The sequence below is a fragment of the Gavia stellata genome, chromosome 2 (genome assembly GCF_030936135.1).
Source record: "Gavia stellata isolate bGavSte3 chromosome 2, bGavSte3.hap2, whole genome shotgun sequence".
Classification (NCBI taxonomy): domain Eukaryota; kingdom Metazoa; phylum Chordata; class Aves; order Gaviiformes; family Gaviidae; genus Gavia; species Gavia stellata.
In genome coordinates, this window is record NC_082595.1 from 26514664 (window position 1) to 26538694 (window position 24031).

At 40.0% G+C, this 24031-nt stretch overlaps 1 protein-coding gene across 1 annotated transcript in view; it reads right to left on the minus strand.

Moving 5' to 3' along the window:
* Positions 1 to 24031, minus strand: part of WDR64 (WD repeat domain 64) — a 68797-nt gene that overhangs the window by 6275 nt on the left and 38491 nt on the right. Inside the window, 12 exon segments of the mRNA XM_059827864.1 lie at positions 128 to 234; positions 639 to 700; positions 2383 to 2469; positions 2472 to 2487; positions 3871 to 3946; positions 3948 to 3969; positions 5273 to 5315; positions 6719 to 6812; positions 8140 to 8216; positions 9893 to 10029; positions 14929 to 15076; positions 19634 to 19738. Coding sequence (XP_059683847.1) covers positions 128 to 234; positions 639 to 700; positions 2383 to 2469; positions 2472 to 2487; positions 3871 to 3946; positions 3948 to 3969; positions 5273 to 5315; positions 6719 to 6812; positions 8140 to 8216; positions 9893 to 10029; positions 14929 to 15076; positions 19634 to 19738 — 974 coding nt within the window.

The window sequence follows — 24031 nt, forward strand, 5'->3', positions numbered from 1 at the left end:
AGACAATGCACCCAATATTGTATTTTATTTAAGTTCTAGCCTATATACAAGTCCAGCAAGAGGAGGAACTTTGGAGACAGGTCAACTGATTGGCCATAGCAGTAAGAAGTATTAGTCATGTTTGTACCTGACTGAACCATCAAGAGATACTGTCACTACCACATTTTTCTCCTCTTCATGAAGAAAGTCAACCACTTCAGTAGAGTGTGCCCTCCAGCAGAGCTCCTCTATTTGCTGGGGGAAAAAAAGCAACATAACCACATTTCAGGCAGTTCTGTATGTCACCATGGTTGCTAGCTTAGTGGATTTATCAGCATGGCTTTCTGAAAATTAAAAGAGGTAAAAATGTAATCCCTCCCTGAAACAGCCTGCAAATTGCATATGGTAGAAACACCACTCAGGGGACATGGATAAATACATTCTTAACGTAGCTTCTTTGAACACAATGGAATAATGCTAACAGCATTTTACTTATGTTTTTCTTGTTTTTCACAGCATCAAGTTATTTTTTCAAGCAAAAGACATGATCTTTATGTGCAGGAAGCATTTTTAGTCCCTGTAGAGCTCTGAATTCATTTTTCTCTGTCTTATCTTGGTATACTGTTCAAGTTAAGAAAATCTGTCAGATTTTTCCTTACATTTTTACTGTTTTGTGGATCTCCTAAGAATGAGGCAATGCTCCAACACATAATATGTCCCTCTGTTTAGGAAAGGAAAAAGAAAAACATCAATGAATTTCATTAGTGCTACATATTTACTCGTTGCTACCATATGCTCTTCGTAAGCTCTAGTGAACACTGGGCAGAATGAAGCAGAGATTACAGGTCAGTGAAAGCTATTTTAAGGTGAATGTCACTATCTCATTGTCAAGCACAGAGTAGAAGATAATGGACTATTCATTAATATGCAAAGAAATGTATATCCTCTTTGTGAGCAATGTGTCATTAACTGGATAGGTTTGAAATGGAAAGAATGTAAAGTAAAAAATAAAAGCCATCTTGTCAAGACAGTTATCTATTACACAAACTAGGTATGAAAGCTTCCTGGGGATTAAACTGTTTGTCAATCCTGGTAAAATGGACAAAGTTTGATTAATTGCATGCATAATGAAAGCTTAATGCTTTATAACCTTTTAGTGCACTCTCATGGAGACAGAATCAAAGAACCATTTTCCTTACGACCCACAACTGCTCAGTTTCCTGCCTAGGCTCCCTCTTCCCTGATGAAGTTGCCTCTTATCTCTTGTTTCTACTTCTAGGCAGAGGAATCTTTTGTGTAATTCCAACTTTCATACTGGTCATATCTGGTTTCTAGGACTATACATTTGCAAGCAAGCAAGGAGGCTGACAGATCTAAGTTGGTCTTTTCCTAACAAGAAAAAATCTCTAATGGGAACAAGAAATTTGTGGTAGCACTGCAGATAAAAGAGAAGGGTGAGGAAAGCATGAAAAGGAAATACACAGGAGCACAAACACAAAAGACAAAAAGAGAGTATCAGATGAATAGGTAATAGGGTGGATACTTTTCCACAAGTAATTAAAATCCTGTTCAGTGCATGCTGCCTTTCTGAACTCATTTACTGATTTGAATCAATGGGGAGTGGAAACTCCTCTTTTCAGCATCAACGTCAAGCTACTGCTCAGTTTTGAAACAAAGGGGAAAAAAACCCTTGGTCCATCCAACTTCTGACAGCATAAGAGCAGGAAGCTGGCAGGAAACAGTTCTAATAGGTATTTTAGAAAAAAAGTGACACATTAAAGGACAAAAATCTCATATGACAGATGCAGAAGGGGAGAATTGCCAGGGTGATTCTGAAAGTTTGGAGGAGAATCAGACAGCAGATAAACTCTTGGACTTTCTGCCAAATGAAAGCCAGATTTGGTGTGAAATTAAAAGTCTAACAATGAGCTGCTAGCACAGACCGCAAGTGCTTTCTTTCCTTATATAGCAGCGCACTGATGAAGCCATTACTGTGCACTCCATATCAGTGTCCGAATCATGGCTCTTGGTACAGCCACAGCTGCAGTTTTTTATTTAGTTTTATTACCATGGATGTGAAATTTTTGCTTGTTCTTAGCAGTAATCTTTGCCCTTGGTATTAATACAGTAACTCAGATGGAAAGTATATGCAGTGCTTGTGAGTGAAGGAAACTGTAATGTCTTTTATGAAAACAATTCTACTGATAATGCTATTAACACTAAGCTTTAATCTACCATCCTTTCATACTAGAAAATACCTTTTTCAATTATTTAATTATAGCTTTGATGGAGAAAGTCTGGCAGCATTTGGACCTTCATTTCCACATTTCTGGCACATTTACAGCATGGTATTTTGTGGTCCTACAGACAATCCTAAACAGAATGATTAACAGGTTTACTCACCCTTACTGCCTGCCAAAAGCATTTTAGTGGAGAAGTCTGTACATAATGCTGTCAGAGGAACTGAAGGATATTTTGAAAATGGCAAAGTTCTTTCACTAAGTTTCCCTAAAATAAATAATTAAATAAATAAGCACATATTTATGTGTATAATATCTACATAAAAAAACAATAATCAATGCATCAGAAGTTGAGTGCCATTGATTTGATCCATTCAGCATTACTCAGCTCATATCTATTCAGAAAGCTGCTAAAAAAGTAGTTTCCTAATCTACTGAATGACCAAGATAGCTGGGGTGCATTCTTCTGGATTGCTGTCTCTTCTACATCAAAAGAACAAGCTATTTCACTCTTCAGGCAATTCAGTCTAGCTGTACCTACACCTGCTTCACCACTCATTTACTGTGAAATATTATCTGTATGCATCTCATTTGCTACTGAAATGTTTTTTCTTGCTGCAAATGGGCCCATGATGTCTCCTTCACCAACTTGTTATATTTTTCAAGTAAGCACCAGTAAGACTTTCTCCCTTACTACCTCTTCAAGTTTGGGAGGAGGTGAGGAAGAATGTCTTGTTGATAAGGAGATTCTTGACTGTGTCATCCATGTAATAATGATGGCAATCATGCCAGTGATGACATCACCGTCATCTGAACTTGGAGATTCCTACAGGCATCTAAGCACACTAGTATATCAACTGTGAAGACAACAAAACCCAACAAAACCCATGCCTACTGTACTTGGGGAAATTTACCATCACATTGTATTTTTGCATAAACCCTCTGCAAAGCTACCTCACCATCTTTCTGAAAAATTCTCCGTATGACTTGCGTTTGCTGGGATTCCTGTTAAAGCCTTACATGGCTGACATAGTGTGATCACTGTCTGCCACAATATCCAATATTACCTAGTCATATTATGGCACTCCCCCTTCTTGCTCTATTTAGTTTGTATCTCTTGATTAGAGTAACGTTTTCTGGAATAGAGTCTTACAGATCTGAGGTGATATGACAACTAGTCCATTGGCATTCTGTTGCATGACTGGCTGTAGAAGCTGATTATAGCTGTAGACAGTATGTGTTAGGATACTATTCTCTCCTGATTTGTAACCTTACCAGTGCTAGCTGGCTTGTGCAATGTTCCAGACATATTTCTCCTCTTCTGAGAGTAGGACACTCTGCCTTGCCTATCATCCTTTCTTAGAAGGTAAATGTTGTGGGTGAAAAATCAACTTCTAGACTTTCACATAACTTTACAGTCATTTTTTGTTATAGTTATTTCAAATCATGTTTCTTAATTTTCCACTTGCCATTATTTCCTGCTACAGTTATTAAAGCATAACTAATTTGTGTCCGTGAAAGAAACTGTTAACCAAAAAATGCAAGAAAATATCTGCTGCTGCAATTGGTAGTTAAAAAGCATGTTTCCAAATATTAGTACAATTATCTTCTGAATGGTCCAGTCCCATCCCAAAGACATTCAGATAGCTACCTGAATACTCCATAGGCAGATACAGCCATTTTCAAGAGCAGAAGCCAGTATTGGTGAGTTGCTTGAAATATTGGATATTCTTATACCTAGTTGTGTCTTCTGCTTTGGAACACAAATCATCATACATTCTCTCAACAATTTTTAGTACTGCCTTTGAACACACAGAAATTACATAACACTAGAAAGATAAGTAACTTTGAAAATAAACTCCATCATCAAGATGGCATTACTCTGAAAACATTACAGATATGGATAAAAGACAACTGAAAAGAAATTGGAACAGTCTTCATGATCTTATCTAAACCAGCCAGAACTATTGCTCCATGATGCAGGGAAACCTCATTTAGAGCACAGCAACAGATTTTACAGAAACTGCAAGCACCAGTGACAGTGGAGGAGGAGTGCAAGACAGTGGTCATCAGGACAGATGAGAGGCAGTTCTGCAGCCTCTGCATGAGGCTTGTAGAGATTACTCTAAATTCAGCAATTAAGTGAAGTTTAATAGCTAAATGACACTTAACAATCCTGGAATCATAGATTTCTATACTTACTTCTCCAGTTCAAAACTTTTGCCAAATGCAAGGTGGTGGTCACAGAGAACCTTTTTTGAGTTCCTGCTGTGACTTCCCCAGAGCTGGAGATGCTGGGGGGTCCCATGAAGCTCCTCAGTGAAATGGACATTCAGTGGATGCAGGAACCTAACATGGGTGTCTGTTTCACTGAGCAGCTACAACACTTAGGGATATTCTGGTTTCAGGGCATGTTTTCTTTGCAAAATAAATTCAGCTTAAATCCACATTTCAGATGATCAAATTTCTTGTTATTGGGAAAGTCTGCTTTCCAGCAGAGGATGTCTAAAGGATTCAGAAGAATCTAGAGGATTTGCTTCTTGCAAATTCACCGACTCCATTTGCACAGCTTTAACTCTTAAGCATTTGGCTCTCTCTTTTTTCTGTTGTTTTAAGGATATATACTACAGGGAAGATTTTTCCTTCTAAGATTTCATCTGCTTTGGAAGATTTTATCTGTGAGGCCATTCATTCACACTTGACTCAAGTTGGCTCTTGCTATACCATTTCAATAATTAATTGCTCAAGTAGTTATGTGGAAGAGAAGTGTGTATAGTTGACATTCCCAAATTTTGCAAGGTTTTCAGCATCATATCTGTTTAGAAAAAACAGAAATTAAGCCCTTGCATATCCTGCATCCTGGCCTGGCTTTTGGGAAATAACTGCAAATCAGGAGGGAGCAGAAGACATTGAGGTGTGTCATCCACATACCAATGGCATCCTGATTATTCTAAACACAGTTTGCCAGACAAACTGACAAACTCAGTTTCTATGGTAATCTGGGCAGAATTCATGGATCAACAACAAAGAGAATGAAAAACATCTTTCCATACCTGTTGTTACTTGAGTATTGATTTCATCACTTTTTACATTTTCCTGAGGAATAAAATGTAACAGAATTAGAAAATGGAACTTGGGTGTAGCTACAGAACAGTTCTCTAGTTGAAATTATTTTAAGCGCTTATTTTTTTTTAACTGAAGAATTCAAATATTCCCCCAATTTCCATTCAATCTGGGACAGAACTGAGTGAAAACAAGAAACATTTCATCTGAAGACAATCAAAATCACAGATGAACAAATCACAGATGAAATTAATTGGAATTTAGGAGCATTCTAAAGGTAAATTTGGCTGAATGGCATTAATTTCTTAGGATAAGCAAAGTCGATCACTTACAGCTATGTGAATTTAACCTAGATCTCTTACTTGGAGAGTTTAATTCAGAATGTGCATATAGTCTTGTTACTGCCTTGAGCAAAGATGAACAAACTGCATAAATAGCAATAACATTTACTCACATCTGCATCTTCAGTATGAGAATTGTCACAGTCCTTCCTTTGTGCCTTACTATATAGGCTTCTGAGGATCCCCAAGGCTGACAGTAGTCAGTATACTGGCCTCAAAAATTGCCAAGTCAAATAAGGCAGGAAAAACTATGCAGCTACGAGTGTTTGAAGTATCATAGAAGAGGACAAGCCACTTCAATCTCATCCTACCTATTGACCTGTAAGGCTTGATGTGTTGGGCTTTTGGGGGTCTTTTTTTAAGAGCTGCAAATGACTATCCATTTTGTTATTCTAAGGACTACATAGCACAAGATACTGTATACTTTAGTTTGCAGATGACAATTAGGCCTGTGTCTACTTGGGAATCTATGAAAGCGCCATGCTCTGCTGAAACAACATGCTGGAAAGAATCTGAGAGGTAGCAGGATTTTCCTCTTTTTGCCTACTTGCTATTTGTTGCTCTGCAGATATGGCATATTCTTCTGGCATAAAACAACAAAAAGTGTCACAAAAATCATAATGCTATCCTTAGCAAAAATACACAGAATGAGACACTGGCACCTTGATGGTAAATTAAAAAAAATGATCATACTGTCATTTGAAAGAATGTATCCAAGCAAACGTGGCTGCAATGTAGATGTGGTTCCACTTATATTCAAGTAATTCATGATTTGTCTATTTTACTTTCCCGTTTGAGTTCTTCTATACCACCATTTGAAAGTCAGAATTGCTAGTGATAAGCATCTGACAAACACTTTGATAGTGAGGTATTCCATTTATCACAGAGCCAGCTGCCTGACAGAATGTATTCTTAATTCCCCACCTCATTCAGTTTAGGTGAACAAAGTTCATGTCTCTGTAATTCTTGATATTTAGTTTTGTGCATAGTTTTATGGAGGGATTTTAGTAAGCTAGAGGATTTTAAAACCAAAACCAAAATGAAAACAGAAATTTGTTTTGAATGCTGCTGAATCCATGAAGCCACTATACCTACTTTATGAAGGTTCAAAGAGCTGCTCTTCTGCTCTGGAGTGACACTGATATCACTCCTCACCGTAGCAGTAGTAGAGGGCAGGCAACTAATTTTCCTATGTGAAAGAAATTATTGGAGATGACTGACATTCTTGAAGATATTCTATCCCTTCATCCAGGTCATTGATGAATACATTGATCAGGACTGGACCCAGTACTGACCCCTGGGGAACACCACTTGTTACAGACCTCCAACTAACCAACCTCTTATATATAATCTAAATCTACCCTTTTTCAGTTTAAAGCCATTACCCCTTGTCCTGTCACTATGTTACCAAAAATAATATTCCGTAACAATTACATGCCCTTGTAAAAAGTCCCTCTCCAGTTTTCTTGTAGGCCCCCTTCAGGTACTGGAAGGCTGCTATAAGGTGTCCTCAGAGCCTTCTCTTCTCCAGGCTGAATGACCCCAACTCTCTCAGCCTGTCTTCATAGGAGAGGTGCTCCAGCCCTCTGATCATCTTTGTGGCGTTCCTCTGGACTTGCCCCAACAGGTCCACATCCTTCTTATGTTGGGGGCCCCAGAGCTGAACACAGTACTCCAGGTGGGGTCACGAGAGTGGAGTAGAGGGGGAGAATCACCTCCCTCGACCTGCTGACCATGCTTCTTTTGAAGCAGCTCAGGCTACGGTTGGCTTTCTGGGCTGCAAGCACACATTGCTGGCTCATGTTGAGCTTCTCATCAACCAACACCCCCAAGTCCTTCTCCTCAGGGCTGCTCTGTCTTACTGGAGATAGATGAATACTTCCAAGAGCAAATTTTCACATCCCGTGAAATAGGTTCTCCGTTATAATAGCACACTATCATGTTCTTTTACTGAAATACTAGTGTAATTTCCCTGCTAATGTCCCTCTCCCCAGATAAGCCATTCTGGCAAGGGGAGGCTCTATTTAGTATGCTATGAGAACGACCCTTGTCAAGTCAGAGAGACTTGTTAAATACAATGAATTTTTACAGTGCAAAAGCAAAGAAATCTAACTAGAAAGAATGGTTTGAACTATAATTTCTATGCTGAATATCAAAATGAGGCTTTTCATAATAATTTGGTCCAAAAATGTAGGAACAACTGTATCTGTTCATTATCTAATCCTTTTGGGAATTTAAGCAATGACTTATAATGAAGTATAGTAAAGTTTGGTCACTGTAGTGGGATAGCTCAGATTCAACCAGATTTATGAAGTAGCCTCTCATATCATATGCACTGTCTGGATCTGATTTTCTGGAGCACTCTGAGAGACTGAACTGTGAAACATTTGTCTCAAAGATTGCTTGTTTAAGGTGAACAAAGATTGTTTGTTTAAGCTGGCCGCAGAATGCAATAAGGACAGCTGCAAGGCCAGAGAGGCCTCCGGTTTGTGAAACATCATCCTGCTGAGTCAAGCGGTAGTCGTGAAGCGTGAAGCGTGTGCAGGAATGCGGAGACTTGCAAGTATGTACCGTTGTCATGGAAACCGTAGCCCTTGAATGGGGGGATAAAAGGAATTGTGGAAAAAAATCCTTTGTGCGATCGCCCACTGCGAAACCACCGAGAGGCTTGGACCCCTGGGATGCCGTGGATCCATGGTGGTGACTATTCTTGCAACTCTACCTCGACTGCTTGCTTGATTTCTGCCTTTTCTTTCCACTCTATCCTATCGCCACTATTTTCCAGTTTTGGTAATAAAAAGCTGTTTTAGGCGTACAGCATTTGACCTTGTTTGTGTCTTAATCTCGTTCTTGGGATCATATTGAAACCTTTCCCGACATTGGATCGGGACAGCACCAAGTGCCCAAAACTATCTTGTAATTGTAATGGTGTTGTAGCCATTGTGGTCCAAGGAAGGCAGGGTTTACAGTGAGAAATAATGTCTTTACTGAGTGTATCAAATGAACAAAACTTTACACAAAAAAGCCTTTCTCCACAGGACTGGCATGTATCACCAGCTGGCCCAATAAGAGATGTTACCTCTCCCTACAAATCTTGCCATCTAACCCTATCAACAGTTGATGAAAACTGCAGGTCCTTGGTACCTCTGATGATCATTGTCACACTGTTAATTACACCAGTAATGATTCATTTTATTTATGTGTGGGTTTTTTGACCCTTGCATGGCAACTATTTTTAGTGGTTCAAATGCAAATGGTAAAGTTAATAGGCAAGTTTAATCTTTTCATTAATGTTTCAACACAAACAAAGCTGTGATCAAAAGTGATAAAAGTGATCTCCATCACTTTATTTTTCTTGTTAACTGTCTATTATATTCAACACTTTTCCCTCACTGTATGACTTGAAATCCTTAAGGCTCAGAACAAGATGTTCTAGGAAATTATTTGAATGAGAAAATGATCTGCAGAAGGTCAGCAAATTGGCTCCAGAACTGCTAGCCAAATAGAAGCATATCAGATGAAAGAATAAGAAGCAAAATGGGAGAATAAAAAGACAGGTTGTATAGTTTAGGAACACTGTATGTACCAATGAAACTTTTCAATTTTAGTGAAGGAATCTTTTTACCTGAGAGCAGCATCTTTTACAGAGATCTGTTTTTACCAAGTGACTTTCTTGGTGTTATACCAATCCATAGAATGTCTAAACTACACATTTATATTCTACTAAGCTGGCTGGGACTCAAGCATTTCCTAAAATTTAAAGGGAAGCTTATCAGATATGCCTTCTGAATTGAAGAATAATGTGTAACTGTGCTTGCATGAGTTGTTGATTGGATGCACACTTTGACATCACGGCTGCTAAAATTTTCCTTTGTAGCTACTAAATAGCCAATGGACTTTCACTACTATTGTTATACTTGCAAGAATTCATAGCAGGAACCGGTGAAGTATACTGTTCAGCCAAAGGAAAGAAAATTAAAAGTAAATCCAGTACCTCTGAAGCCTTGCTCAATCTGCCTGATGCTTGCAGTGCAATTAGTCAGTGCAGGTCAGGGAAATAGTTATCTGAGAAAACTAATGCTGCTGCCCCCAATTGTTTATTCATCATGGCTACCACTTCCCTGGAGAATTTGAGCACAAAAATAGCCACAAAACCAACACTTTGAATAATAAACACTAATCACTTATCTAATTGCCCAGTAACTTATTTGCAATAAAAAAAGCTGAGACTTTTCTTTTTCGGTTTAAATGGTGACAACTTACACTCACCTTCAGTATCGACTCAGAGCAGATAGTGAGAATCTGTTGTAAACCAGAACATTGATGCTTTTTCTCATATGTCTGTGGCACGTGTCTCACATCTTATATCATACGGCTTAGGGGATAAATATCAATGACAGCTGAACCTGCACGGGGCGAGAGGAGTGAGAATATATAAATTTTGTGTAGACTACCAGTTCCTTTCCCTGGATATAAAAAGATTTTATGTAAACCATAGGATTAATTTGAGTTCTTCTGAAGAGGAGATTCTGTTTCTTGAGAATATCTGTTCTCTAAACCAGAAAACATTCACACATGCTCTCCACAAAGCACCAGTTAAACAATGGCTGAGTATTTACCTGCCTTAAACAACTACCTGCCCACCTTTGATGGGATTGATACTCTGATTCCAAATCATTAGAAGCCATAAATCCCCCAGTCCCAGAGTGGGTTGTCATGGAAGGGAATGAACCTAAATAAATAAAACTGTAATTGGCAGATATATCACTAAAATAAATTCTGGTATCCGCTTTCTTAGAGATAAAGCAATTCTATCTGTAGGCAATGATGATGTCTTTCTGGTACCTTCCTTTATACAGCACTGCAGGTCTGAATGGTGTTTTCCAGACACCTTCTAGTGCTCTCAGATCAGAAGGGTTGCAAAGACAGAGGGGCAGATGGGGATGACAAGACAAAAGAAAGGACAAGGTTTTTACAACACAGGCTCACAAGCCAGACTACACATGCAGCCTCCTGTTGCAGTTCCAGTATTACTACGGTTCTACCAGCAGAGGAGCAGCAGTCAGCAGTGAGTATGCAGCAAAGGATAAAATTGCCTAATACTTGGCATGAGTCCAGGCATAGAGGCCAGCAGCTTGGAAAAAGGCACAGAAGAAAAGCTATGGCAATATTTAAATGAAGCATGAAGGTGAGCTGTGATTTATGGACGTTAGTGAACTAATAACTGAAAATCTCCTCTGTAAAGCCAGGTACATAGCAATGAGGATTAATTTGCCCACAGCCCACATATAGCCTCAGTCTCTTGCCCTTTTCAAGGGCAAGGAGACATTCACTTAGCCTTTTAATGGAATCATTAACAGAGTCCAGGACCAGATTTTTACAGATATTTAGGCACTGCTCCAATCATCGTTTATAAGGGCAAAGTTACCTCATTTTGTCAAGGATTTATCCATGTAAAATCCCTACATTATTAAGCCTTGAAAATCCACTAACTTAAATTTGAAGTAAAGATCATATCTGTATCCTCTAATGATTAAAAATCTTTAAAAACTAGACTGATTAATATTCTGGGCATTTTTAAAATAAGACCTAGAAACTTAAGTTTCTTAAGCTTTGCAGTGCTTACCAAATGCCTAAATACACATAACTATTTGTGGACTCTATTCCAATGTATATACTTAGGCATCTAAAACAAGTTTATTGGCACAAAGATTTAGCAGAAACTACCAGGGCATTGAAAACAAAATGGTTCACATTCATATTCTCAGATTTGACAAGCTTTGCAAGTCTTGTTCCTAATCCAAGGACAGAAAAAGCTGTCTCCAAAGACAATGACCTTATTTGCCAGCTACATCTCAGGCTTCTATAGCCCCAGAACAGGTTCAAAGTTTTTTTTTTTTTTTCAGTGACTACATCTCTGGTGCAGACAAACCCTGCTGGTTTCCGGGGTGTGTGCCTTATACACAGAAAGCTAACATCCTTAGTGACACCTGCGAAGCTCTGGTCCCTTGGAGGTTCCAGGCTCCCTGCTAGAGTCAGGAAAGAGAGCCCAGAAACCTCAGGATGAGTTCCCACAATATTTTACTGCTGATCAATCGGACAACGTGTCTGTTGACACAACAGATTGTAGGGCTCTTTAGAACTACTGAGTTAAATAAGGAGTTTGAATACACTTGTGAGGGCTCCACAGAGACTATACTTTGCTGCTTTGATCTCCAAATGGGAGGAGGGTGCTACAGGAATAGTTAGGGGAAGATCAGCAGCTTAGTAGCTTTCAAGGAATGACAAGGATACAGAACACTATCTCTAGTTTAATTTTTCTAAGGAAGGCTCACCTTGCCTTCAGACAAGCCTTTCTCAATTCACAGAATCACAGAATCACTAAGGTTGGAAAAGACCTGTGAGATCATCAAGTCCAACCATCAACCCAACACCACCATGCCCACTAAACCATGTCTCACAATGCCATGTCCACACGTTCCTTGAACACCTCCAGTGAGGGTGACTCCACCACTTCCCTGGGCAGCCTGTTCCAGTGTCTCACCACTCTCTCAGTAAAGAAATTTTTCCTAATATCCAGCCTGAAATTCCCCTGGCACAACTTGAGGCCATTTCCTCTTGTCCTGTCGCTAGTCACTTGGGAGAAGAGACCAACACCCACCTCTCTGCAACCCCCTTTCAGGTAACTGTCAAGAGCGATGAGGTCTCCCCTCAGCCTCCTCTTCTCCAGACTGAACAACCCCAGTTCCCTCAGCCGCTCCTCATAAGACTTGTGCTCCAGATCCCTCACCAGCTTTGTCACCCTTCTCTGGACACGCTCCAGCACCTCAATGTCCTTCTTGTAGTGAGGGGCCCAAAACTGAACACAGTAGTCGTGGTGCGGCCTCACCAGCGCCGAGTAGAGGGGCACCATCACCTCCCTAGTCCTGCTGGCCACACTGTTTCTGATATGGGCCAGGATGCCCTTGGTCTTCTTGGCCACCTGGGCACACTGCTGGCTCATATTCAGCCGGCTGTCAACCAACACCCCCAGGTCCTTTTCTGCGAGGGAGCTTTCCAGCCACTCTTCCCCAAGCCTGTAGCATTGCCTGGGGTTGTTGTGACCCAAGTGCAGGACCCGGCACTTGGCCTTGTTGAACCTCATACAGTTGGCCTCTGCCCATCGATCCAGCCTGTCCAGATCCCTCTGCAGAGCCTTCCTACCCTCGAGCAGATCAACACTCCCACCCAACTTGGTGTCGTCTGCAAACTTGCTGAGGGAGCACTCAATCCCCTCATCCAGATCATCGATAAAGATATTAAACAAGACCGGTCCCAAAATTGAGCCCTGGGGCACACCACTTGTGACCAGCCGCCAACTGGATTTTGCTCCATTCACCACAACTCCCTGGGCTCGGCCATCCAGGCAGTTTTTTACCCAGCAAAGAGTGCACCTGTCTGAGCCACAAGTCGCCAGCTTCTCCAGAGGAGAATACTGTGAGAGACAGTGTCGAAGGCTTTACTAAAGTCCAGGTAGACAACATCAACAGCCTTTCCCTCACCCACTAGGCGGGTCACCTGGTCATAGAAGGAGATCAGGTTGGTCAAGCAGGACCTGCCTTTCATGAACCCGTGCTGGCTGGGCCTGATCCCTTGGTTGTCCTGCACGTGTCCCGTGAGCGCCCTCAAGATGAACCTCTCCATAATCTTCCCTGGCACCGAGGGCAGACTGACGGGCCTGTAGTTCCCTGGATCCTCCTTCTGGCCCTTCTTGTAGATGGGCATCATGTTGGCAAGCCTCCAGTTGTCCAGGACCTGCCCTGTTAACCAGGACTGTTGATAAATGATGGAGAGTGGCTTGGCAAGCTCCTCTCCCAGCTCCCTCAGCACCCTTGGGTGGATGCCATCAGGCCCCATAGACTCACGAGTGTCCAGGTGGCATAGCAGGTCGTTAACTGCTTCCTCCTGGATCATGGGGAGTTTATTTTGCTCTCCATCCCTGTCTTCCAGCTCAGGGAGCTGAACACCCTAAGGATACCTGGTCTGGCTATTAAAGACAGAGGCAAAGAAGGCATTAAGTACCTCAGCCTTTTCCTCATCCTTGTTGACAATGTTCCCTCCCGCATCCAGTAAAGAATGGAGATTTTCCTTGGCTCTCTTTTTGTTGTTAATGTATTTGTAGAAACATTTTTTGTTATCCCTTACAACTGTGGCCAGATTGAGCTCTAGCTGTGCTTTTGCCTTTCTAATTCCCTCTCTGCATGACCTAACGAGACCCTTGTACTCTTCTTCAGTTGCCTGCCCCTTCTTCCAAAGGTGATAAACTTTCCTTTTTTCCCTGAGTCTCAGCAAAACCTCCTTGTTCAGCCAGGCCGGTCGTCTTCCCCGCCGGCTCTTCTTACAGCACATGGGGACTGCCTGCTCCTGTGCCTTTAAGATTTCCTTCTTGAAGAAGGCCCAGCCTTCCTGGACCCCTTTGGCCTTCAGGACCATCTCCCAAGGGACCCTCTCAACCAGTGTCCTGAACAGGCTGAAGTCTGCCCTCTGGAAGTCCATGGCAGTGGTTTTGCTGACCCCCCTCCTTACTTCGCCAAAACCTGACAACTCTATCATTTCATGGTCGCTAAGCCCAAGACGGCCTCCGACCTTCGCTTCTCCCACCAGACCCTCTCTGTTTGTAAACAGCAGGTCAAGCAGGGCAGCTCCCCTGGTAGGCTCACTTACCAGCTATGTCAGGAAGTTATCCTCCACACACTCCAGGAACCTCCAGCACTGTTTCCTCTCTGCTGTGTTATACTTCCAGCAGACGTCTGGTAAGTTGAAGTCCCCCACAAGAACAAGGGCTTGCAATTGTGAGACTTCTGCCAGTCGCTTGTAGAACGCTTCATCGGCTTCTTCATGCTGGTTGGGTGGTCTGTAACAGACACCCAGCAGGATATCTGCCTTGTTAGCCTTCCCCCTCATCCTTACCCATAAGCACTCAACCTTGTCATCACAATCATTGAGCTCTATACAATCAAAACACTCCCTAACATACAGAGCCACCCCACCGCCTCTCCTTCCTTGCCTATCCCTCCTGAAGAGCTTATAGCCATCTATCTATTTATTTCCTCTGGTTCCTGCTGTTAATTCCCATGCTGCATATTTTCATGCATATTTCTATATTGAAATTAGCACGATATGTAACAAGACCCACTTTAAAATGGTCTTCATGTGCAAATACTCTTACATCCCAGTATTCTGTACATCTCATATACCTTATTCCTGTACTCAACTTCAGTTGTATGTAACCATAAAGGAAATAGCATTCTAGGAGGAGCATGCACGCATCAACTGCAGTACCATATTGGTGATAAGTGTGCCATGATCATTGTCAAATACCATGGCAAAGGTCTCCATCTCTCCAGGACTCCCTTGATTATCATGGAAGACCCGCAGCAGTGAAAGGGCCTCTATATCACACACACTAAGGATCTAGAGGGAGAGAGAGGGGAGAAAATCTAGTACTGTACCATGATTGGATTTTCAACTATTTTTTGTTTCTATGACAGTAATATTATAGCCTCTAATGAAAATCACATTGTTAAGCATGGTACATCCCAAAATAAGCAAGACAAATATCAAAGGTATCTTCATCCCCATTTTATTAAGGATAAAAGGCACAGAAAGGCTGAGTTTTGTAATCTTGGCCTGGCAAGTCCACAGCAGAATCGGATCTCCTGAGAATTTGTTCTACTCCTTAATGACAAGATGACTCTATTGCGTCATACATTTCAGTCATGTGCAGATAAATGCCAACAGTTTAAAAGCTTGTATTTGAACTGGACTATCAAATGGTGTGCAACAGTACAAAGATAAATTTCAGAGGGTTCCAGATAAAGGAATTCCTGAAATATTTGACTGACAGCAGATGTTGGAGCAAATCAGGATCAGGACACACTGCAGAAGAATAATTTTTATGCATATATCGTTCTTGTGCTCTCCATAAGCAAATGCTACCAATCACAGTCAGGCTACTATCCTGTAAGGAGCACTAGATATAGCAGATATATTTTTTCTTACTTTCAGTTTTAACGGAAATCACAGCACTTGCTTTGAACTCTAGAATTACTCATCAAAAATGTTATGTTAGCAGCTCTTATTCATCCTGCCTGATCAAAAGCTGTGTTGAACTTACTGCTATCCCATGCAAACTACTCTTAATCCTGCAAGAAATCATGATTTAATTTCTCAGATCCCATGACTTTTAGTGTGGTATATTTCCCTGCAAGATAATCTTACTATGCTCTTAAAAGTTATTCTGTCATCACATCTGCCTGCAATTCTTATTTAGCTGCCAAAACTGTGGTGAGTTTTATATAGGCATTTGAGCAATTTACTTGTATTCATTCAATTGTGTTATTAAAAGGTGGGGATTTTAACACAAAGACACATGTTGGTACAGCACTCCAATCAGTACTGGGAGTGTTGTGGGTGTTAACAAAAGTCATTGAATCTTTGGATGAAATGTTCCATATAAAGTGAGTCCATAAAACACATCAGGACAAACCCATGAAATATTCAACTGAATTTGATAACTGAGCTGCGTCTCAGATAGAAATTTCACATGAATAATTCTGCTTCCTGTGTTATAGTCCTTGGAGGTCTTCCTCTCTCAGCTGTTTCTTATTCTTAACTTTGTCACTCAGTTGAAATCTCAGTGGCTTTTCTTAGGTGATCTTAATTCTAACTTCAAAGTCTTGTCCAGGAAGCATGAAGCAGCAAGTCTGCCCTGACTGGGACTGGGCTGCTGTTTCTCTGAAACAGCAATAATTTTGGGAGATCTGTTAAGGAAAAAAAAATCCTAGGAAAAATCCCAGGGAAATCCACTGCCATTTCTTGATTCATCCCAGGATGTCCTGTACGGTGACAAACATTACCGTAAAGGTAGGTCCAAGTCCAAAGATGTCTGCAGCAGACAGCTTGGATTCAGATTCTTGCATTATATTCCTGAAAACCTACTTAGTTCACCCACAGGTAAAAGCAGCTGTGTTGGTACATTAACTTGCCCATTGTGGAAAGACTATACAGTAAGCCTCTTGAAACCGGCCTGAGCATCTGTCCATAACAGATGAGCATTGTAACAGAAAAAGAAGCAAACAGAATTGGGACAGCGAGACTGGAAGTTCATTTTGAAATTACTGGTTTTTCTTTCTGACTGATATATTAGATAGCACAATGACTGGCACCTTAGAAAAACTTAAAAGAGATTAGCCAGAAAAAAGAATGTAGAGCTCTGTTCATCACTTTCATCTAATTTCATAAAAGTTTTAATGACATAAGCTACTTGCTAAGGCCATTAACAAGTTATGCCCCAGGAAATGACTTACAGCCAGTCAGAAGTGCTAGAAACTACTGTCTGATGCGTAACTCAGATTCAGCACAGTCAAGGTGCTACTGACCTAGAAATGCTGGTGACTGGTAGAAGAAAGATGGATTAAATTATCATTAAAGACATTTGATTTGCAAAGTAATTGCTTTTAGCTCATCTTGCCTAACACCAAGCTAGAAATCTGACAGGAAGAATTCTGAGGAAAAAACAAGAACAACCTGTCAACCTCGTAAAGAAAACAGCTACAATTAAATTCACTGCTGAAAACTCAAAAAATTTAGTTCAGTAATGTCACTCACCTTTTAAAACAAAGACCTTTGAAAACCTAAAACAGCCCTGAGAACTACTTTCTCTGCAAATTTGGGATTAGATAATTTTATCTCTGCAGAGTACCACTTGTGTCTGTCCATTTGATCACATAAAAGCTTAAGCTTACTTCATGAAAAAATTTTATTTTACACCTATAAACAGAGAAAATAAGTGGTTTCCCAAATGACACAGAGCAAATCATAGTCTGAAACATAACCCACAAGTTTTGCCTATTTCAGTTTTCCTCACCATAGCCTATTCTGTTCTTTATTTTGAAATCTATTTATTTTTCTGTTGAACAGAGCATGTGCCCATTATAATTTATAGGCAGTATGTTATGTCCTTAAAAATGCTTTTGATAATGAGGAAGTCTTCACCTGTGCATATGTTCTTGTTATGAAAAGTTGATTGCAATTGCCAGGAATGATTTCTTCCAAAGGCACACACTATACATTTGAGAATGAATGTTTGTTACTCTGGATGCTATAAAATGTTGAAGTATCTCCCTTTTTTTCACTTGAAAGACGATCTCAGCATAGAAAAAACGCCATTGCCAGAAAAAACAAATAGGAGACTGTTCACTGTATGCAGAATAAAAGTAAGGGACACAGTAATGGGTGGAAATTATTCAGGGAGACACACACATTTTGAGATTATTGGAATTTCCATCAGTAACCTGATTTTAAAGGAAGTTACAGTGGATCCAGCAGAGTTCTGAAAAGGAAGGGAGGAAAAGAAACAGATACATCAATCAGTGTTTAAACAGATCACCTTTGGCACCAGAGAGAAATTTATACATGAGTGCTTCAGAATTTTAAGTAGAAGAAAATTTCTCCTGAATACTTTGTTTTCAGGAAAACTCAAAAGGAAAAGGCTCTAAAGAACTTCTTACTGAGACTAAATTTTCTCTGAGACAGTACTGAGTCAGAAGAACCATGTCCATCATATTCCTCTGATAGACTTCTGATTACATTTCAGGAGTTTAATCAGACATACAATTTCTAAAGCATACAAAAAGAGAAATAGGCAGTGAGAAGGCTTGAAAAAGGAAATTCAGTTGAATAGAAAAAAATGATTAGACTATTCATCCAGCTGACAGTAGACATGGAAAAATAGAAAGAAGAATTGGTGTTGAAAGTCAAGAAAGTTAGGGCAAGGTTGCAGGTAGATCAATTCTGGCACAGTCACAATTACAGCATGTAAAAACAGCTGTAAGAGCTGAAGATTAATCAGAAGTAGGTATCTTCTAGATACTCTAGTCAGCTGAAAAGAGTAAGTCACTGAACAGTGATATAATGACCTTTCCATAAACATCACCCAGATCTGTTACAAAGTTAGTGAAATTATGCAAGACAAGACTGAAGACAGACAATTCTAATAATCTCATGGACAATTCAAGTTAAATTCGTCAACAACCGCAACATAAATTTGACATTTTATCAAAGCAATAAGAGAAGATGATTTTACAGCACAAGTGAATATAAGTAAGAGCCTCTTGCACTAGTTCTTGCTGCTTGTTCAGCTATTAATGCCAGTACCACATTAAGAAATTACAGTCACTTAAAGTGACAGCAAAAACCTGAACAAACCACAGCATTCACAAATCTCTTCCCTTCCTTCCGGCCTTCTTCCTTTCCCAGCCCATGGGCAGGGATGGGGAGATCATGTAAACCACTGTTCTGCATGAGTAACTCCCACACAAGGCGTCACCAGAGTGGCCGCAAGATATAATGCCACTGCTGTTCATCTACATCAGCACACATGACGCACGAAGAGTGGCCACAAAAGGCATGCGTATTTAGAAATGAGGAGGTGACTGGGGGGAGTTGCCTTAGGAACGTTTTGTTAATAGTAACTTTACAGTTCTACTTATTTATTGAAGAACTTCCCACAGCAGCCTGACAAATGCCAGGAATCCCTGAAGCCCTCTGAAAACATATTCTTTATGGCAAAATGCTTCTACACTATGTCTTCTGAAATCACAGAATACAGACTATATACAAGCAAACAAAACATATCAAGGAGGAGAAGGAGTGCAAAGAGACTTCAAGTCTCTTCAAGACTTCGCAAGCCTCAAGTGCTTTTGGAAACAACTTCTTTCCTTCTTCCTGCTGTTTCCACCTTACAGGAAAAGCTGAGATATACTTTCAGCAACATTATATCTGCAACACTGCCTTACATTAATGAATTGGTTGGTTCAGTTGGGTGCTAGCAGAACTGGCCTTGACCCATAGTGGGTCTCTTTTTTTTAAGAGTTAGCAGAGCAGGGATTCTTGCCTGTGTGCCCACGTTGTGGCCAGCCTCCTTCATACAGTCAGTAACAGGCACAGAGGGGCATTTGAGGAATGCACACTGTGTCTCCTTCCTATATCAGCTGCAACAGCTTTATCAAACTACTCTGTTATCCTCTCCAGGACCACAGTCTGGATCAGTTCCCTCTGTTCTGGGGTGCTCTTCTTGTGTCTTTCATTTTTCAACCCAATGGCAAACCCTCATAATTACAGATGGAATTTCCACAGATACTAAGCAAAATTGGGAACCAAATCCCTCCAGAATTTAGTGGGAGTTCTTGCCAAAGCTTTCTGAGATCCCTTAAAAATATAAATGTATATATTTGCATACATAAACACTTTTCTCTCAAGCACCACCTTCCTTCAAGCCCTAAAAATCAGAACATAGAAAAAAGCCTGAACTATCTTTTCCATCTGGTCTAAAGGCTATGTTTTATGAGCATGTAAAAACAGCAACACCCCTCTCTTCTATTTTTCTTAATACACACAGAGAGACAGACAAAGAGCAAAAGATTCATCTTACCAACTGAAATGGGAACAGCAGAGGGAGACAACAAAGATGAGAAACAGGGCAAGACAAAATTGGTCAATAAATATTTTACATGTTCTCAGTACAATATAGTTCAGGCTTAGGAACACTTATCTCCTGCTGGGTTGTTATGAGGAGGCCACTGTGGAAACACGCTATGACTTTGGAAGAAGTGAATCCTCTTCTGCCCCTTTCTGTCTGTAATTACTGAGATAGAAAAGAACTAAAGAAGCCCAGGATTTGCTGACACCCCCTCTGCCCCCTGCCAAAAGATAATCCCTTCAAATTAAAATAAGCAACCAGAAAACTACAGGTCTGGAAATTTATTTTTAATATAGCTTAAACCCTAGATCTCAGTTTTCTGGTAGAAGAACTATAGAAATCAGCACAGGCTGAATATAGATCTCACTCTCTTTCCTTCTGCAGCAAATACAGATTATTTAATACTTTAACCACCAAATACTTGCCCAGAAACAGAACATTAATGGATAATTTCCTTCATATATGCTGAGAATACATGAAGACAATCCATTCATGAAGGAAATTTGTGCATTCTCAGATATACTGAGAAACAGAACATCATTTTGCAAAGATACAACCATAGCTAGGACAGATATTTTCCTCAAACACTCCAGCAGCATGCTGGTTGTAAGCATGCATGTTTATTGTACACCATATAAGTCTAAGAACTAGGGAAGGAAAATATAGGTATGAGCTGAAAAAGTATATTTAAAATTAGTTCTAATCCCTTTTACTTTTTCACAGAATCACAGAATCACAGAATTGATGAGGTTGGAAGGGACCTCTGGACATCATCTTGTCTAACACCACTGTTCAAGTGGGGCTGCCTAGAGCAGGTTGCCCAGGACCATGTCCAGATGGATTTGGAATATCTCCAAAGATGGAGACTCCACAACCTCTCTGGACAACCTGTGCCAGTGCTTGGTCTCCCTCACAGTAGAAGAAGTGTTTCCTGATGTTCAGACAGAACCTCCCATGTTTCAGTTTTCATTGCCTCTGGTCCTGTCACTGGGCACCACTGAAAAGAGCCTGGCACCATCTTATTTACACCTTCCTTTCTGATATTTATATACATTGATGAGATCTCCCTTGATTCTTCTCTTCTGTAGGCTGATTTCATAGGGTTTTTTTGCAGACTACCCAAGAGTAGTAATTTGAATAATGGAAAATGGGACAGAATATATCAGAAAATTGGGTAAGATACATGAAAAGTACAAAGAATAATATTCAATGTTCTTGAAGGATTATGCAATGTAAAAGGAGAATAAAATTCTTAGTGTCTGGGAGGAGAAAATAAACCAGAGAGAATAAAAGCACCGCAGCAAGGGAAGGATTAACTTTGACTTTCAAAGCAGTATACGAAAAATCTATCTGATATGGATGTGGCCACATAATTTCTGTGAAGGATGACTGGAGCAGATTTCCCAAATGCCTCTTTTTCAAATTATCTAGATTAAATTTAATATTGTTGATATACAGTACATTCCAGTAACAGCTGAGATTAGCAATGGTTTGACATAAATTAAAAATTGTGCTTCCAGCTCATCTGCTTTCATTTTTCGGGAAGACGAATGACTGTATTATAAATATATCCTTAAAACAATGTCATGTGCGTTCAAAATTGGTTAGATAAACATCCACACTAACCTACACAGGCATTGAGACAATCACCTGCTTAGTTCCAGACAGGCAAAAGACATTTATGACTTCCCACTGGGATATCGCACAGCCGGTGTGCCATTAAGCAGATCTGGAGAGAGAGGACTGGAGACTGATAACATAAAGGTTTGAGTAAATTTCCAAAAGTCAGAAAATACCAAAAATAATAACATATCTTACCTTCCTTTATCCTCCCTGAAACACTAAAAATCTGCCCTTGGGTTCTGTAAGAATAAAACTAACATATATATAACAGAGTTAATTTAGTATGGGCAAATTTCAGCAAGGAAGTATTTATGTGCTTGCATCAAGTTGGCTGCATCATATTTTGAAGAAATTATGAACGTAATGAAACTCTGCCATGCCCCAGAATGTAAATGTGAGAAATCACCCTGTTTGTTGCACTACTCTCCTACCACGTGTAAATGTGTGTATCGCTCTTTCGGTATTAGCTGCCAAAAATGAAATTACTTTTAAGGATATAGAGACTGAAGAACATTCCCTTCACTGATTTAAAACAAAGATTTTGTGTTGTTTACAAATGATACTGTAGAGTCATATAAAGGCTGGGAATATACTTCTTACCCTAGCCCTAACCAATCATCAAACAAAACTGAGATTGTTTTTAACACATTGAAGCCTGTAGGCTCAGATTTTCCTCATGTGACTCACTTAAGTGGTCTAATTCAACAAAACCCACCACTGGAGGTGTTCTAGTAAAATCGGTGGAACAACTGGTATAGCAAATTTTGGCTTACTGACTTCCATTGACAACTCAAGTAGGCAAGACATGAAGTTGTAGTCTCCACTGTTCTAGTTGTGAATCTTCACTGTGCACTGAGTGAGAGAGAGCAGTTGTCACTGCTTCACATCCTTTCAGTACAAGGGCTGTGGTCTGGTCTCTGCCATTGGCCTTAATCTTCTTGTTTCCGCAGAGCGTTATGAATGCAAGATCATCTTTCAGATAATGACCTGCTTCCTGCCACATCTCCAGGTTTAATAACCCCTGTCCCTGTGAGTGTTTTTTTTTAACTCAATGCTTCCTGAATGTATTTAAAGAGTTCTGTAATATGAAAAACTTAAGTAATAAATGCTTCAGACTGCAAGATGAGAATAAGAATGGACAAACTAACTATAGAGAGGAAGGGGTAACGAAGGGCTGAGTGACATGAAGGAGAGGAAAAAAATAAACATAACAGATATTTCCTATGCAGCATTCTTCTGTCTAGACTGGAGTGTCAGGTCAGTTTTCCATTATTTCTCTACCCCACAGATTGCTCTCATATTATCATACGCTCCACAGAACTAGTTCTTCAGCTGATTTGGCCCATTTTAAAAAGGCGGCTAGCAATTTCTAGTAAATTACAGTATTGGTATTTGTAGAAAAATGCTGTAGTGCCAATGTCCAACCAGGCAGATCAAGTACCTTTATACAGGACAGTCTTGCCTTGCCTGGCTTGAAACATCTAACTCGTGTCATGGTTCATTGTCTGTCTAATGTATCCTGAAGCATCCGAGGATGCTGCTTAGCTATTATTCAAAGTCCAAAGGTAGCACTTTTTAAAGGACTTACATATTCTGTCAGTATTTTTCTTCATTAAAAAAGGTATTGCTTCAGTGGTTGAATAAGTCATATTATTTTACTTTGTACTCCCTCAGACCTAAGAGAAAACGTGTAAAATAGTTGTAACAGTGGGAAACACATCACTCCTTCCTCTTTTTTTAACTCCCAAATGATACGTATCAATGAAATTACAGCCATAAATCAAGAGAATAGGCTGTTGCAGCCATTTTGGAAAAAATGTTTCCTGAAAACTGTGTTAGTGGCTTCTGCAGAATAATTCCAATCAAAGAGTTATATACATTTGTATTTACAGTTAAATGCATACACTTTCACTTTCATGCCAATAACCCAATCTGTGACTGCAACATGCTGACACTTTAGTAAAGAGCACATGTATTATGTGAAAACCTAAGTCATTATTTTGGTGCAGTGACACAAAGGACAAGTTAATACCTCCAGACAAATTTAACAGTATTTCCTTTTTGGAAATATTTTCAACAAAAACATAAGTCAAGACAGACACACTGTAAGTGTAGTTGTGATGAATGTGGTTCCTGTTGGCCTGTGGTATATAATTTAACACAGAGAATGGTCTGTGTTTGTAGGAAACCGCAACAGAAGATTTGGAACATGTTCCTGTGATTAGGAACAAGTAGATCACATTGATATTTCAGATCTCCTAGTA